At 44.7% G+C, this 16790-nt stretch overlaps 1 protein-coding gene across 2 annotated transcripts in view; it reads right to left on the bottom strand.

The window, feature by feature from the left end:
- Positions 1-1516: 1516 nt before the first annotated feature.
- Positions 1517-16790, bottom strand: part of AFMID (arylformamidase) — a 21136-nt gene continuing 5862 nt past the window's right edge. The window contains exons 3-11 of one of the 2 annotated variants that reach the window (XM_010856262.1): positions 7769-7873; positions 7639-7687; positions 6255-6340; positions 6089-6161; positions 5805-5902; positions 5475-5553; positions 5224-5365; positions 4901-5005; positions 1517-1549 (exon numbers count right to left, since the gene is read on the bottom strand). In XM_010856262.1, the coding sequence (XP_010854564.1) occupies positions 1535-1549; positions 4901-5005; positions 5224-5365; positions 5475-5553; positions 5805-5902; positions 6089-6161; positions 6255-6340; positions 7639-7687; positions 7769-7873 (752 nt within the window). In that variant the 3' untranslated portion in view covers positions 1517-1534. Of the gene's footprint in view, positions 1550-4452; positions 4714-4900; positions 5006-5223; positions 5366-5474; positions 5554-5804; positions 5903-6088; positions 6162-6254; positions 6341-7638; positions 7688-7768; positions 7874-16790 lie in introns of those variants that run through there. The other variant, XM_010856261.1, reaches the window with a different exon arrangement.

Below are 16790 nucleotides of genomic sequence, written 5' to 3'. Positions count from 1 at the left end.
GGAAGATTGTTTTCAAAATAATCTGCAGCAGGAAGGAAAAAATACAATAGCTCTGGAGTTGGAGAGGCTCTTGGGAGGATCTCTTGGGAAGGAATTTGATTAAAGAAACAGGCTGCCTTTGTGGTCACAGAAATGTAACTTAAATGAGCTCCTTTCCATCTCTCATTTGAAATGTTTCCATGAACCAAACATACACTTCCCTCCGCCTCGGCTCGCTGCCTGTTTCTGTATGAACCATGAGCTAAGAATGGCTTGACGTTTTTAAACGGTTGGGGAAAAGAATCGAAACAAGGATATTTTTTGTGACATGTAAAAATTACATAACATTCAAATTTCTGCATCCATAAATAGTTTTATTGGAGCATGTGTGTGCTAAGTAGCTTCAGCTGTGTCTGACTCTTTGTGACCCTGTGGACTGTAGCCCGCCAGGCTCCTCCATGGGATTCTCCAGTCAAGAATACTGGAGCGGGTTGGCATTTCCTCCTCCAGGGGATCTTCCTAACCCAGGGATCCAACCTGGATCTCCTAAGTCTCCTGTATTGGCAGGCAGATTCCCTACCACTGAGCCACCAGGGAAGCCCACGAGGCAGCTTTTGAGTAGCAATGGCAAGAGTTGGGTAGTTTTGTCAGAGACCATATGGCTTCCCAAATCTAAAATATTTATTAGGTTTTTAAAAAACAGATGTCATTTATGGGTAAGGTGGCTCAGTGTTAAACAACCTGCCTGCCAATGCAGGCAATGCATGTTGGATCACTGGGTTTGGAAGATCCCGGGTTTGGAAGATCCCCTAGTCAGACCCATCCAAGCGCATATGTATACACATTTATGAATGCTTGGTTTTTTCCTCAGTTAAAAAAGTAATACAAGGGATGTGTCCCTGGTGGTCCAGTGGCTCAGACTCCATGCTTCCAATGCAGGGAGCATGGTGTTTGATCCCTGGCTGGGGAACTAAGATTCCACATGCTACATAGCACGGCAAAATAAATAAATTAAATTAATTAAACAAGGAGTATTCATTTTAAAAAGTAACACATGTTCACGGTAGAAAATATGGAAATCAATTTTTTTTTAAAAGCACTTGCGATACCACTGGTAAATGGTTTTTTCAGATGCATATACATGCCTCTAAGGGCTCCAAAATCACTGCAGATGGTGACTGCAACCATGAAATTAAAAGATGCTTACTCCTTGGAAGAAAAGTTATAACCAACCTAGATAGCATATTGAAAAGCAGAGACATTACTTTGCCAACAAAGGTCTGTCTAGTCAAGGCTATGGTTTTTCCAGTGGTCATGTATGGATGTATGGATGCATACATACATATGTCTTCACAGACCAACTGTGAAGAAGGCTGTGCGCCGAAGAATTGATGCTTTTGAACTGTGGTGTTGGAGAAGACTCTTGAGAGTCCCTTGGACTGCAAGGAGATCCAACCGGTCCATTCTGAAGGAGATCAGTCCTGGGTGTTCTTTGGAAGGAATGTTGCTAAAGCTGAAACTCCAGTACTTTGGCCACCTCATGCGAAGAGTTGACTCATTTGAAAAGACTCTGATGTTGGGAGGGATTGGGGGCAGAAGGAGAAGGGGATGACAGAGAATAAGATGGCTGGATGGCATCACCGACTCGATGGACGTTAGTTTGAATGAATTCCGGGAGTTGGAGGAAAAGGGGACGACAGAGGATGAGATGGCTGGATGGCATCACCGACTTGATGGACATGAGTTTGAGTGAACTCCGGGAGATGGTGATATACAGGGAGGCCTGGCGTGCTGCGATTCATGGGGTCGCAAAGAGTTGGACATGACTGAGCGACTGAACTGAACTGAAGGGTCGGCTGTATAAGTATCATGAAACTAGGGAGATGCTAGGTTAGTTATTTTTTGTGTTTTTGCTCTTACTTTTGAATCAATTTAATATATCCTAAGAAATTTTCACAAACTTCAATCTATTACCTGATTATATCAGCAATTAACCTCATTAGATATTTAGGTTGTTTCCAAGTTTTGAACATTAACAAAGCTGTAGAGACTATTTTTCAGTGTTTCTCTGATTATCCTGAAAACAAATTCCAAGCATCAGAATTACTGGGTCAGCAGACTTGCATCCATTTTGCCAAGCTGTACCCCAGAAACATCAAGTCAACATGTGTTTCCACCAGAAGGACCAAGGAAGCCTCCCCCACTTCACCACATTCTCATCAGCACTGGACATAATCATACTAGAACATTTCCATCGAGAGGTGGGAGAGGACTCATTTTCAGTCACATTTCTATGATCAATGTGAAGTGAAAGTCAAAGTCGCTCAGTTGTGTCTGACTCTTTTCAACCCCATGGACTATACGTACAGCCCATGGAATTCTCCAGGCCAGAATACTGGAGTGGGTAGCCTTTTCCTTCTCCAGGGGATCTTTCCAACCCAGGGATTGGACCCAGGTCTCCCGCTTTGCAGGTAGATTCTTTACCAGCTGAGCCACAAGGGAAGCCCTATGATCAATAGTGCATTTTAATCTTCCACCATTCTACTGGCCATCTATATTTATTTTTTAATTATCACTAATTCTTTGGCCATTTTTTCTATTTATTTCTGTTCTTAAAGAGGAATAAGACCTGCTCTTATTACACTTAATAAGAGGTACAAACTACTATATATAAAATAAATAAGCTACAAGGTTATATTGTACAGTGCATGAAATATAGCCAATTTTTATAACTTTCAATGGAGAATAAGCTATATAGAAATATTGTATCACTATGTTACACATACTATTGCAAATCACCTAATTTCAGTTAAAAAAAGAAAAAGAACCATTTTATTGATTTGAAGGACTTCCCTGGTGGCTCAGTGGTAAAGAATCCACCTGCTAATGCAGGAGACATGGGTTCGATTCCTGGGTAGGGAAGATCTCCTGGAGAAGGAAAATGGCCACCCACTTCAGTATTTTTGCCTGGGAAATCCCATGGACAGAGAAGCCGGTGGGCTACAGTTTAAGGGGTTGCAAAAGAGCTGGACATGACTTGGCGACTAAACCGCAACTGATTTGAAAGTGCTCTTTGTGTGGTAAGGATATTAACTATGTTAATTAAAACTGAATGCTATGGGGAGTTCTCTGGCAGTCCAGTGGTTAGGACTCTGGACTTTCACTTCGGAGGGCCAGGGTTCAATCACTGGTTGGGGAACTAAGATCCCGAAGCAGCCAAACCAAACCAAACAAAACCAAAAGTCTGAATGCTATCAAAGTCCTATTGTGGTGGCAGCTAATCAGGGCTGGAGGGAGGGGGAATTGGAGGAAGGTGGTGAAAGGTACAAACCTTCAGTTATAAGATAAATTATAAGATAAATAAGCACTAGGGATATGATGTACAGTGTGATCAATTTAATTAACACTGCTGTATGTTATATATGAAAGCTGTTAACAGAATAAATCCTAAGAATTCTCATTACAAGGGAAAATTTTTCTTTTTCTTTTCTTTTGCATCTATGAGATGGTAGATGTTCACTAAAACTACCATGGTTCATTTCATGATGTTTGTAAGTCAAATCACTATACTGTACACCTTAAACTTACACAGCTCTGTGTGTCAATTTTAACTCGATGAAACTGGAGGGAAAAAGTAAATATTAAAAAAAAAAAGTACGGCTAATCAGGTACCCACTTTCTGAGAAAAAGAAAAGAGAAAGTAGTAACTGTATATTTTCTGGGTCCATGGAAAATATTTTCCCCAATCTATCCATTGATTTTTTAAAATAATTTTTTAAATTGAAGTATAGGTGATTTATAATGTTTCAGGTATATAGCAAAGTGATTAAGTTATATATATATATATAACTTTACTCTTTTTCAAGTTCTTTTCCGTTATAGGTTATTACAAAATACTGAATATAGTTCCCTCTGCTATAGTTCCCTCTGCTATATGGTAGTAGGTCCTTGCTGTTTATTTTACATGTCTGTTAATTCCGAATTCCTAATTTATCCCCCTCCTTCCCTTTCGGTAACTGCAAGTTTGCTTTCTTGTCTGTGAGTTATTTTGGTCTTGTAAATAAATTCACCTGTATTGTTTTTAAGATTCCACATATAAGTGAAATCAGATGATACGTGTCTTTGGCCTCACTTAGTATAATAATCTCTAGGTCCATTTATATTGCTGCAAAAGGCATTATATCATTCCTTTTATGGCTGAGTAAAATTCCAGTGTTTGTGTGTGTTTGTATAAAACACATCTTCTTTATCCATTCATCTATGGGTGGACATTTAAGCTATTATAAATAGTGCTTCTATGAACACTGGGGTGCGTGTATCTTTTCGAATTAGAGTTTTGTCTTTTCTGGACAAAACAAAAATTCCAGTCCTGGACATAAGTCAGGAGCGGAATCGTTGCATTGCTGGATCATATGGTAACTCTAATTTTAGTTTTTTAAAGAACCTCCATGTGGTTCTCCATAGTGGCTGCGCCAATTTACATTCCATCAACAGTGTAGGAGAGTTCCTTTTTATCCTCAGACTTTTTTTATTATTATCCTTACACTTTTAAAAGGGTTCACCACATTAAATTTGTACTAAACATTCATGTGGTCAAATCCATCCAACCTATCCCCATGGAGCTGGTGTTGTGTCTGTGCTTACACACAAGCAGGCTAATACTTTTCATACCTGCCTGGCCCCATGAAGATCCCATTGGTGTGCCCAGGACCAGCCTCTGCAGATCACCTGGGGCTGTTTCAGAGGGAGGTGAAGTTCAGGAAGCAAGAGTGGCCCTCCATCCTTATCGTCAGGTCCCTTGGATGCCAGGATGCCAAAGAACCAGCAAGGGGACTCCCTGTACCATCTGCCTGCCCACCCTGCCTCACGTGTAAGGGCTGTGGCAAGACACATTCTGTCACAGTGAAGGGATGCACCCTACCTGGGTGAGCACGTAGTCCTCCTGGGTTAGGTTCCAAAGGATTTCAAAGTGGTCCATATCGTGGAGCTCTTCGAAGGAGGCTTTCCATCCTCCTTGGCACAATGTCTGTGTAAGAGAAATGAGGGAAGAGGAAACACGAGGCTCGTTGGCCGGGAGGGCGGGTGGAGCTGGAGAAGGGCTCTCGCACCTGCTTACCAGCTGCTCACTAAGTATTTGTTGAAGAAATGACTGGTATCATAGGGTCCATTTGGGTGAAATAAACAGGAAAATAATAAGATTGGACGACCCTCAACCTCAAGCCAAAAGAGGGGTGCCCGGGGTACCTGATAAAACTCCCTGGACTGTCGGTGGAATTCCGGGCTGTCGTGTTGGCCCACAGTCACCAGGATGCGGCAGGCTGGATCCGCGGGCCGGGTGGGGGCCGTCTCCAGCTGCCACAGCGGGCTGTTCCTCTGAGCATCCTCCCTGGTGTGGGGGTAGGTGTGGTCAGGACAGAGGAAAGCATTTGCTGCACCCCCGGCCCTCCTCACTGGCTGCAGGCCAGCTGAGGGGGATGAGGGGACAAGTGACTTACAGGGCTGGGAGGAGGGGGGCATTCTCAGAGGTGTGCATGATGGGCTCCAGGTCGTAGACTCCACTCAGCAGGAAGAAGCCTGTGAAGGTAGAGAACAGTCACTGAGCCAGGCTGCTGGATGGGGCAAGATGGGGCCAACCTGCCTCCAGGGTCAGAGGGGCAAGACAAGGGAAGCGGCAGAGAAGAAGCAAAGCAGGCCCTGCTCCCTGGGCCCAAAGCCCCCAGGTCAAGCCACTCACAGCTGTTGAGATTTCAAGCAACTGGTATAGACCCTCAGGCCCATCAGGGCAGGGTGAAGGCTGCCTAGTCAGACTCATTCTCCGTGGAAACCTTTGAGGTTGGGCGTGACTCCATGCTTGGTCCAGTCGGCCAGGAGCATCATGGCAGCAAGGTGGGCCCCAGCAGAGTGTCCACACAGGTAAATTCCCCTTCAGTGGGTCAGAGCAGAGAGCAGGGTTTGCCTTCAGTGTAATCAAAGCAACAGCCCAGTATCGAGGGGATCCCATTTGCCTTCTGCTCCAAAGCCAGAAGGGATGGCTGGGCTGCATCCAAGGAGATGAATCCACTGTCCTCCCACCCAGTCTGACAAAAGGAAAATTTGCAGTGGTACCCACTGGTTGCCTGGATACTGTTTCTGGACAAACACGATGCTCTGGGTCACCTGGTCTACCATCTGGTCCAGGGTGCCTGTGCAGAGGGCAGGAGCTGTGTCAGGCTCCATCAGGGGCTCTCTCCCCTCCAAATCCCAGTGGCCCTTGTACCTGCAAGACCACTCGTTACCTTTGGGGGCAATGTCATAAGCCACTATCACCACGGCCACTCCCTGTGCTGTCAGTGGGTTGACCATGAAGGCTGATGTGTCCTTGCTGCAGAAGGAGACAAAGACATAACAACTGGAGGCCACTTGGCCACTAGACTGCTTCAGTGTCTGGTCCACCCAGAGCCCTGCCCCTCTCTGACCCAGGGCAGTAAGGGAAGAAGTGAGGCTCTGTCCTTATCACATCACATGCTAGCTGTGGCGCCCTAGAGACTATATTTAATCTCTAAGCCCGGTTTCTTCCTCTGTGAAATAGAGATAATTATGTTCTTTCTCTTCGGATGCTGTTTCTGAGAACTGAAGATCAGACATGCAGGGAGCCTCACAAGGCAAAGGGTAAAAATGCAATAAGTGCAACATTAAAATGCTGTGGTTGAAGGGCAGTAGATCCTATAATAAGCAACTCCTTAGTATGATCCTAGGGAACAACAGTGTCCGTGAAAATCCAAATACCCCTCTGCTTATCTTAGGGTACCCACTGGGGCCAATCCCAGTTTGCCTGGGACTCTCTCTTTTTTTACTGCTAAAGGCCCCAACCCCCGGGAAACCACTCAGTTCTGAGCAAAATGGGATGGTTAGTCACTGTGGTTCTCCATGATTGGAGAGTAGACTGAACATGCTTTTCACTGAATATAGTGGGTTCAACAGTGTCTTTCCTCAAAAGACATGTCCAAATCCTAAACCCTGGTACCTGTAAATGTGACCTCATTTGCAATAGGGTCTATGCAGGTATGGGCTTCGCAGGGGGTTCAGTGGGTAAAGACTCCACCTGCAATGCAGGAGACTCAGGATATGTGGGTTCAATCCCTGGGTCAGGAAGATCCCCTGGGGAAGGGCATGGTATCCCACTCCAGTATTCTTGCCTGGAGAACCCCATGAACAGAGGAGCCTGGCGGGCTACAGTCCATAGGGTCACAAAGAGTCAGACACGACTGAAGCGACTGAGCATGCACACAATGCAGACATAATTAAGAATCTTGAGACGGGATCATCCTGGATTTAGGATGGGCCCTAAACCCAATAACTGGTGATGTTGTAACAGAAATGAGAGGAAGGATGGAGATGCAGACACACGAAGACCATGTGAAGATCAAAGCTCAGTTTGAAGTGATGCAGCCATAAGGTGAGAAAAGCTTGGAGCCCCAGAAGCTGGAGCCTTCGGAGGGAGCGCCGCCCTGCCCACACCTTGATTTCAGACTCCTGGCCTCCAGGACTGTGAGAGAAGACATTTCTGTCCTAGGAAGCCCCCACATTTGCAGTAAGTTGTTGCAGCAGTCCCAGGAAAGGAAGAGGCCAGGCAAAGACGAATCTCCTCTTTTCTCCATTCATCCACATTCCCTGGCTCACCTTCCGCTCTGCCAGTATCCTCCGTGAAAAAACACCAGGAAAGGCATAGCTGTAGGACAAAACAAAGGGCGTGTGGGCCAAGGCAGGGCTCCCAGCTGAGATCCGAGGGCAACCACCAGCCCCCAGTTACCTTCAGATACTGCCTCGGGAAGGTAGATGTCCAATTTCTCTCCGTCGCCGTCTCCGTAGGGGACATTGAGCAGGCTCCTCCCGGTGGCCCGGGCCCTCTTGCTGACTGTCTCCGGAAATGGACAAATCACTGTCAGTACAACCTCAGGCAGCAGCACGTTCTGTTATTATTTTGCCGAAAGCCCCTTTGGGTTGACCAGTTGGCTCCAGAGGTCAGTGCTTCCCCAAGTCCATATGGTAACTGGGCCTGGGGTCTGAAGCATTCCCCCAGATGCATAGTTAAAAAGACATCAGACTGGCCCATCTGGGTGGAGGCAGTACTATCTTCAATGTCTGTCTCTGGTGAGCTGGCAGTTGACCGGCACCATTTCTGCCTCTACTCTATTACATGTTTATTATGAGTGTTACCCTTGGCTACATGCTCCTGGAAGTATAAACTTGTCCAAGTATTTGAAAAAATAATCTTCTAGAAACTAAGATATAAAATCACTTGAAACAAATAGATAATAAAACACTGCTACTGCTAAGTCACTTCAGTCGTGTCTGACTCTGTGCGACCTCACAGACGCCAGCCCACCAGGCTCCGCCGTTCCTGGGATTCTCCAGGCAAGAACACTGGAGTGGGTTACTATTTCCTTCTCTAATGCATGAAAGTGAAATGTGAAAGTGAAGCCGCTCAGTCACGTCCGACTCTTAGTGACCCCATGGACTGCAGCCTACCAGGCTCCTCCGCCCATGGGATTTCCCAGGCAAAAGTACTATAAAACACTATGAATACATAATTGAGTGCCATGATGGCAGAGGTCAGAGTGATGTGAAAATTGGCTTAGGACTGGGGTTGAGAGAAAGGAGGAAAGGGACTGTAAATAAATTAAATATCAAAGGCGAAGACGTAGAGGTGGGAGTGAAACACAGCAGGACTCTATGGTCCTTGTCCCCCATGTCATCTGCTGCCTTTTGTCTGTGGAACATTAGCCAAAGAATAAGTTTAATCAGAGAAGTGAGAAAATGCAGAAACGAAGGAAAACAGTCAAAGAAGACCAAATAATAATAATAATGTCATAAAACATAGGCAAGGACTTTTAGTTCCTTCTCAAGGGCTATAGATTATATTCTGAGCTGTCTTATAGATAAAGCCCGCACCATGTGGAAAAATTTAACTACAGGATGACTAGACTATAGCCAGACGATGCAATCTGCCACAATTGTAAGAACTGGCCTCAGAGAAATGGAAACAAGCCGACTGTGGAACTGAAGATTAACTGTACCTAAAATAATTAAGATGATGCTGGTCAGACCACTGGTGACCAATTTCAAGATGATTGTCAGAGCTGACTGTGCTGTTTATGCCTGTAGCTCCCTCCCTCTGTCTATAAAAGCTCTTGCCCAGGGGGCAAGTCAGCATTTGAACAGGTGTCTGCCTCACCCTCGCCTGCTGAGTTGGTGGCATCCAAAATAAAGCAAATTTTCATTCCCACCAACCTGGCCTCTTTATTGGCTTTTGAGAAGCGAGCAGCCAGCTGGGCCCCACTTTCATGAAGAGGAAGGGACTCTCTATGTTCATGGACTTTCAATGTCCCCCAAAGGCCCCACTTTCATCACTGGAACCCGGGCAGCTCAGCTCCCGCCAGCACTGGGCACCGGGGAGTGTAAACCGGTAAGTTCTTCCTGTGGGGCAACTTGGAAATAGGTACTAAAGCCCAAGAAAATCATATTCCTTGATGCATAAGACCTTATCCATCCATTATTATAAGAAGTAATCAGAAATATTTTTAAGGACTTGCTTTAAAGATGCTCACACTAATGCTATTTATGACACTGAAACATTTTAGACACAGCCCAGGGGACCTACAACAGAAAACTGGCCAAATACATTATGGTATATCCCCTTTCTCTCCTTTATTTTTGACCTCAGCATTCATCCATCCTTCAAATATTTTTATTTACTGTCACCCTCACTAGATCATAAGCTCTGTGACAACAAGGGCTTTGCTTTGCCCACCTCTGTACAACAGAACCGGGTACATCAAAACCACTTAAAATAAAATTGTGTAGGGAATTCCCCAGCAGTCCAATGGTTAGGACTCTGTGCTTTCACTGCCGATAGCTCGAGTTCAATCCCTGGTCTGGAACGAAGATCCCACAAGTTATGCAATGAATAAATATTTCAATACACAGTGTTGGGTCAATTGAATGGGAAAAAAAAGTTTTTCGATCCCTATCTCATACCATATCAGATCAGTTCCAGATAGACTACAGCTTTAAATATAAGAGCAAAGACAATAAACCTTTTATTTTTATGTTGCTTTTTAATGATATGTTTTTTAATATTTATTTTTATTTATTATTTGGCATTGCATTTATGATAATAATTTGAAATGTATTTTTAAAAATATTTTTATTTGTTTTATTTTTGGCTGTGCTGGGCCTTCTTTGCTGCACACAGGCTTTCTCTAGATGCTGCAGGGATCTCTAGATCCTTCACTGCAGTGCATGGGCCGTGGCTTCTCTTATTGCAGACCACAGGCTCTAGATGCAAGGGCTTCAGCAGTTCCGGTGTGTGGCCTAAGTAGTTCTGGTCCTTGGGCTTAGTTGCTTCGTGGCATGTGGGATGTTCCAGGACCAGGGATCGAACTGGTGTCCCCGGCATTGCAAGGTGGATCCTTTTTTTGTTTGTTTGCTTTGACACAAAAGTAGGATTTATTGGTGGACGTGAGTAAAGAAGAGACAACGCCAAGGCTCTCATGGGTGCAGAGCCCACCATTTGTCCAAGGGAACACTATCAGGCTGTGTTGACCCCACAGCCATCTGGCATGAACTGTTACTCTGCTTACATGTTTCAAATTTATCCAAATTAAACTTGGCAAATTCCCACTTCTGGTGGCCAGGGAACTTGAACCTGGCCCTGCGTAGGGCCTCAGTCACATGCTCCTTGTTCTGCAGCTTGGTGAGGATGGATACATCTTGTTGATGCAGATGACAGGGAAGGGGTGGCGCCCCACTTGGATGCAAAAACCATCTTTGTCCTGTTTTCACCATGGACTTGTTGGCACAAACCCAGGCAGCCTCCAGGGCTTGGGAAGAGAGTTGCTCACACTTGTCTGACACTGTGTGGCCACGGAGCGGGAACCCATCCACTTCTGCCTTCTTCTGCTCCAGGTCAAAGATGCAGATCTTAGCATCAGGGACACCTTGGCAGAAGTCAGACTTCGGGTTCAGTTTGTTCTGACAATACCAGTAACACCGGGTGGGGCGGCAACCCATGGTGAGACTAGGATCTTAAATGGGGTGCTGAAGGGAAAGAGCGAGGCGGATTCTTAATCACTGGACCACCAGGGAAGCCCTAACTTGAAATGTCTTTTAAGAATGTCATCATATTTTGTAAACTGTGTTGAAAAGTTGACGGGCAGGTACCTGTGAAAGTTATGAGCTATCTGAGCATTAAGTGAGATGCCATTACTTACTTTTTCTTTTGAAGAAATAATAATCCGCTTATAAAAATATACAGCAGCTATTTCCATGAAATACCCCTGACAAGGTGACTGTCATTATTCATATGGATATGGAATCTCTCTCCCCTAAATCCAAATGGCAGCATATGAAATGCATTTCTGCCTGTTTCACTTAATATTTCTTGGAGAGCTTTCCTAATCAGTACATAGACAGCTTCCTCATTCTTTTCTTTCTTTTTTAATAAATAGGTAACTTGCTATTCCGTCCTATGGCTGCACCTTAATTTATTTAACTGGTTGTGCCAGTTTTTAGGCCAAAGCAAACCTCACCAGATCATCAGGAAAGTCTCTTGGCTCCCTCTCTGTTTATCCTGAATCCTGAATTTTCTCCCTGCGCCCACTGAGACCACCCTGGATCCCCCTCACCTCTCCCCCGTTTTCACCAGGGCTCCCTACAGCCCTGCAGGTGTGAGCCAGGTGTAACTTACATCATATCCCATTGATCTGAGGTTCCTGTCTGTTGCTGGGGCTGCCCTAACAAAATGTCATACATACACTCAGGGGCTTCGACAACAAGACCCTGGAAGGGAGGATCAAGGTGCCGGCAGGGGAGGTGTCTGGCGAGGGTCCTCCCCGGGATGGCAGAGGGCTTTCTGGCTGGGGGCTCCCGTGGCCTCTTTGGGTTTGGGAGCAGCTCTCCCTCTCTCTAGGGAGACGAACCCTCTGTGTCTCTTCAAACAATCCTACTGGATCAGGACTCCATCCTTCTGACCTCATTTAACTTTTTTCTTCCTTAGAGGCCCCCTCTCTAAACACAGCCCCACTAGGAGCTAGGAGTTCAACGTGTGAGGTTTTTAATAATAATAATTATTATTTTTTTAATATTTATTTATTTATTTGGCTGCATCAGGTCTCAGTTGCAGCACTCAGGCTTAGTTGCTCCTTGGCACATGTGACCTTAGTTCTCTAAGCAGGGAGCAAACCTGCGTTGCCTGTATTGGAAGGCAGATTCTTAACCACCAGGGAAGTCCCAAGTAATTATTCTAAGGGAAGACAGTTTTTTCTTCTATTCTTTTCTTTGGTTGTGCTGTGCAGCATATCTTAGTTCCCCAACCAGGAGTCGAACCCCTGCCCCTTCAGTGGAAGCTTGGAGTCTTAACCACTGGACCTCCAGGGAAGTCCCTTCAACACATGAATTTTTCAGTCCATGACAGCCCCACACTCCCTCCCAAAAGCCCCAGAGCTCCCCTGCTCACCTTCCCTGAGAGGTCTGCCAACCACCTTCCCTCCAGGTGTGAAGGTGTTTGTTCTGGACAAACTCCTCATACCGCAGGCTCAGCAAAGGGGAGCGATTTAATTAACACAAGAGTTCTGGAAGTACACGTGCACCCATGAGATTTATGTTGTGCCAAAACGAAGAAAAAGGTAATGAAACGTATGCTCTAAGTTGAAGAGCAATTAAGACCAGGCAGCTGTCAAGATTCGTTGTCACGCGTTAAAAAAAGTCTCCCTCTGATATTAAAAAACCCAGCTGAGCCTGACACAGAGAAACTGCCTCTCTCCAGGAAGTGGCGTGATGGGTTGATGGCAGGCAGCTGGGTGCAGGGACAGAGACTAGGCTGACTCACTGTCTCCCCCCAGAGCCTGAATACTGCCAGCCCTCCAGGTGCTGCATCTACAGGCAGGGACACTGGGGGGCTTCAACAAGACGCTCCAGGATAAACCCAATTACAAACTTCCTTTTTTGAGAAAGCAAAAATTCATTTTCTATTGCTTACAGTCCAAAGTGTCACAGCTCTGACAGAGAGAAACTACCCGTCTCCAGACCCAACTGAGCACTGTGTGAGAGCAATTAGGAGACGTAGGGGCCAGAATCCCTAGAGACTAATAGCAGGCGTGGGGCGGGGAGACCCATCAGATGGTGTCAGAAAGCTGAAGATCAAGAGTTTATCAGGTGCTGTGGGAGCAATTTAAGAAGTGGTTAGGGTCCACCAGCCTTTTTTTTAATTTATTTTCTGTACACTCTTTTTTTTTTTTTTGGCCTGGTCACACAGTATGTGAGATCGTAGTTCCCCGACCAGGGATTGAACCTGCGCCCCCTGCGTTGGAAGCATGGGGCCTTAACCACACGACCATCAGGGAAGTCCCCTCATCTAGTTTCAGAACTCTTCCCTCTCAGTCTTTTAATTCACTTAGAAAACAAATATTTATATAAGCAGCGATCTTGTGCCCATTTTGGAATTTTGCAGTGATAAAATAGGAAAAAAAAATATCCCAATCATATGTGGCTTACCCCTTAAAGAGGGGGACAAGCAGTTGTAACTGTCAGGTAGCAACATGTTCTATAGAAATGAGCCAGATCTGAAAAGACCACACACTGTGTGATTCCAACTATTCTGGGAGAAGTAAAACAATGGAAACAGTGAAAAGATCAGTGGCTTCTGGGGGCTGGGGGGGGTGGGAGGGAGGGAAGAATAGTCAAATACAGGATTTTTAAGTCTGTCTGTGAACACAAATAGGGAGGGAGTATCTGGCAGGACGAGTGGACAAGCTGGAGAAGCTCTGGGAGGTTGTGGGGTAGTGGGGGTTTCTGGGGTTCAGTCATGTTTAGTCCAAAGTCAGAGAAAAAGCAACTTTCCTTCTGATTCTCCACATACGGGATCTTAGTTCCTCAACCAGGGATCAAACTGAGGCCCCTGCAGTGGAACCCTGAGATCTTAACCACTGGACTGCCGAAGAAGTCCCAACCATTTTAAAGTGAACAAGTCAAAATTGATGGTGTTATTAAAAAGAAAAAAGTGAACAATTCAGTGGCACTTAGCACATTCACAATGCTTTGCAACCATCACCTCTATCTAGTTCCTGAACATTTGTTTCAGGGGTTCCCTGGTGGCTCAGTGGTAAAAGAATCTGCCTGCGAATGCAGGAGATGCAAGTTCAATCCCTGGGTCCAGAAGATTGCCTGGAGAAGAAAATGGCAACCCTCTCCAGTATTCTTGCCTGAGAAATCCTATGGACAGAGGAGCCTGGTGGACTACAGTCCATGGGGTCACAAAGAGTCAGACATGACTTAGTGACTAAACAACAAAACATTTTTTTTCATCTCAGAGGGATACCCATTAAGCAGCCCCTGTAATCACAGCTTTGTGTCTCTACAGATTGCCCTGTTCTGGATGCTTCACATAAATGGAATCGTACATATAAATAATAATCATACATATAAATGTGACCTTTTGTGCCTTCCTTCTTTCAGTGAGCACTGTGTTTCAGTGTCCATCATGTTCTAGTATGCATCAGTAGTTCATTCCTTTCTTGTGCCCAAAATAATTCCATTGCACGGACATATCACACTTTGTTTATCCAGTCATCTGTGGATGAATTTGGACTTTTCCCACCTTTTGGCAATTGTGAATAATGCTGCTATGAACATGTGTGTACATGTATTTGAGTACTTATTTTCAATTATTTGGGGTTAGAATTTTTTAACTGAACTATTGTTGACTTATTACATTACATTAGTTTCAGGTATATGACACAGTGATTCAACATTTTATAGATTATAGTCCATTTAAAGTTATTACAAAATAATGGCTGTATTTCCCTCTGCTGTACAATAATATATCCTTGTTGCTTATCTATTTTACACATAGTATTTTCTATCTCTTCTAGAAAGAATTTTTAACACTGTTCATACTATCAAAAGAAAAAAAAAAGATTGCAGGGAGCTACCTTGTGGTCCATTGGTTAGGACTTGTAGATTTCACCGCCATGGCGGTGAAATTCTTGGTCAGGTAACTAAGATCCTGCAAGCCCTGCAGCTCAGCCAAAAAAAAAAACAACACACAAAAAACCCACAACAAACCAGGATTGCACCCTATTAATACAGAACGTTTTCTTCCAGGAGAAAATAAAAAGAGACTAGAAGAAACCGCATTACAATGTGAACAATGGGTGGCAGAATTATTGATGGCTTTATTTTCCAAAATCCTTTTCAGTAAGCAAATGCTCCTTTTGTAATCAGAAAACAATTGTTGCCTAAAAATGGCCAGCCTCAGATAGTGCAGGGCGGGGCTATTACAATGTGGTCTGTGAACAATGGGTGCCCCATAATGTTTGCTACTGGCCCATGACGCAGGTGTCGGTAAACATTTATATATTAATATATGCAGTTTGGCAGAATGGCTGTTTCTATTGAAATTAGGACTAAGAAATTTGGGCTTTCAAACAAATTGTACGTGAATGTTCACAGCCGCACTTTTCACAATCGCCAAAAGGGGGAAATAGCCCAAATGTCCATCAGCGGATGAATGGATAAACAAAACGTGGTCCATCCACACAACGGAAAATTATTCGTCCATAAATAGGAATGAAGCCCGGGCAGGCTATAACAAAACCTATAACGGACCTCCAAAACCTTGTGCTAAGGGAAAGCGGCCAGACACAAAAGATCACATCTTGTAGGATTCCATTTATAGGAAACATCCAGAATAGGAAAATCCATAGAGATAGAAAGCAGTCATTTGTTGCCAGGGCCTGCCTAACGGATAGGGAGGTATCCTTCCAGGGTGATGAAAAATGTTTTGGAACCACACAGAGGAAATGATACAACAACGTGAATGTACTGAATGCCGCTGACTTGTACACTGTAAAATGGTTAAAATGGTACATTTTAAGTTAGGTGTATCCTATCACAGATAAACAAAAGTGGGCCCTTTGGTTTTATCTGGTGGAAAGGAAAAAGAGCCAACTCAGCCTTAAAAAGTAGGATCCCTCGGAGAGGCTGTCAGTTGCAGAAGCTGTCAATCACGAGGCCCCCACCCACCTCGCTGGTGATTGGCTCTCCTAGGGCGAGGCGTGGCTTGAGGGACAGGGAGTTTGGAAATGTGCCCCCAGCCTGGTTACACACACACCTTATTTAGTTTCTTGTACAATGTATTTTTGAAATTAGTTTCTTGTACAATGAGAAACGCTGGGTTGGACGAAACACAAGCTGAAATCAAGATTGCCGGGAGAAATATCAATAACCTCAGATATGCAGATGACACCACCCTTATGGCAGAAAGTGAAGAGGAACTAAAAAGCCTCCTGATGAGTGAAAAAGTTGGCTTAAAGCTCAACATTCAGAAAACGAAGATCATGGCATCTGGTCCCATCATTTCATGGGAAATAGATGGGGAAACAGTGGAAACAGTGTCAGACTTTATTTTGGGGGGCTCCAAAATCACTGCAGATAGTGATTGCAGCCATGAAATTACTCCTTGGAAGGAAAGTTATGACCAACCTAGATAGCATATTCAAAAGCAGAGACATTACTTTGCCAACAAAGGTCCGTCTAGTCAAGGCTATGGTTTTTCCAGTGGTCATGTATGGATGTGAGAGTTGGACTGTGAAAAAAGCTGAGCGCCGAAGAATTGATGCTTTTAAACTGTGGTGTTGGAGAAGACTCTTGAGGGTCCCTTGGACTGCAAGGAGATCCAACCAGTCCATTCTGAAGGAGATCAGCCCTGGGATTTCTTTGGAAGGAATGATGCTAAAGCTGAAACTCCAGTACTTTGGCCACCTCATGCGAAG

The sequence above is a fragment of the Bison bison genome, unplaced genomic scaffold (assembly GCF_000754665.1).
Source record: "Bison bison bison isolate TAMUID 2011002044 unplaced genomic scaffold, Bison_UMD1.0 scf7180017864371, whole genome shotgun sequence".
Classification (NCBI taxonomy): domain Eukaryota; kingdom Metazoa; phylum Chordata; class Mammalia; order Artiodactyla; family Bovidae; genus Bison; species Bison bison.
The sequence above is the reverse complement of the archived record's forward strand: the minus strand, read 5'-3'. Positions and strand labels throughout refer to the sequence as shown.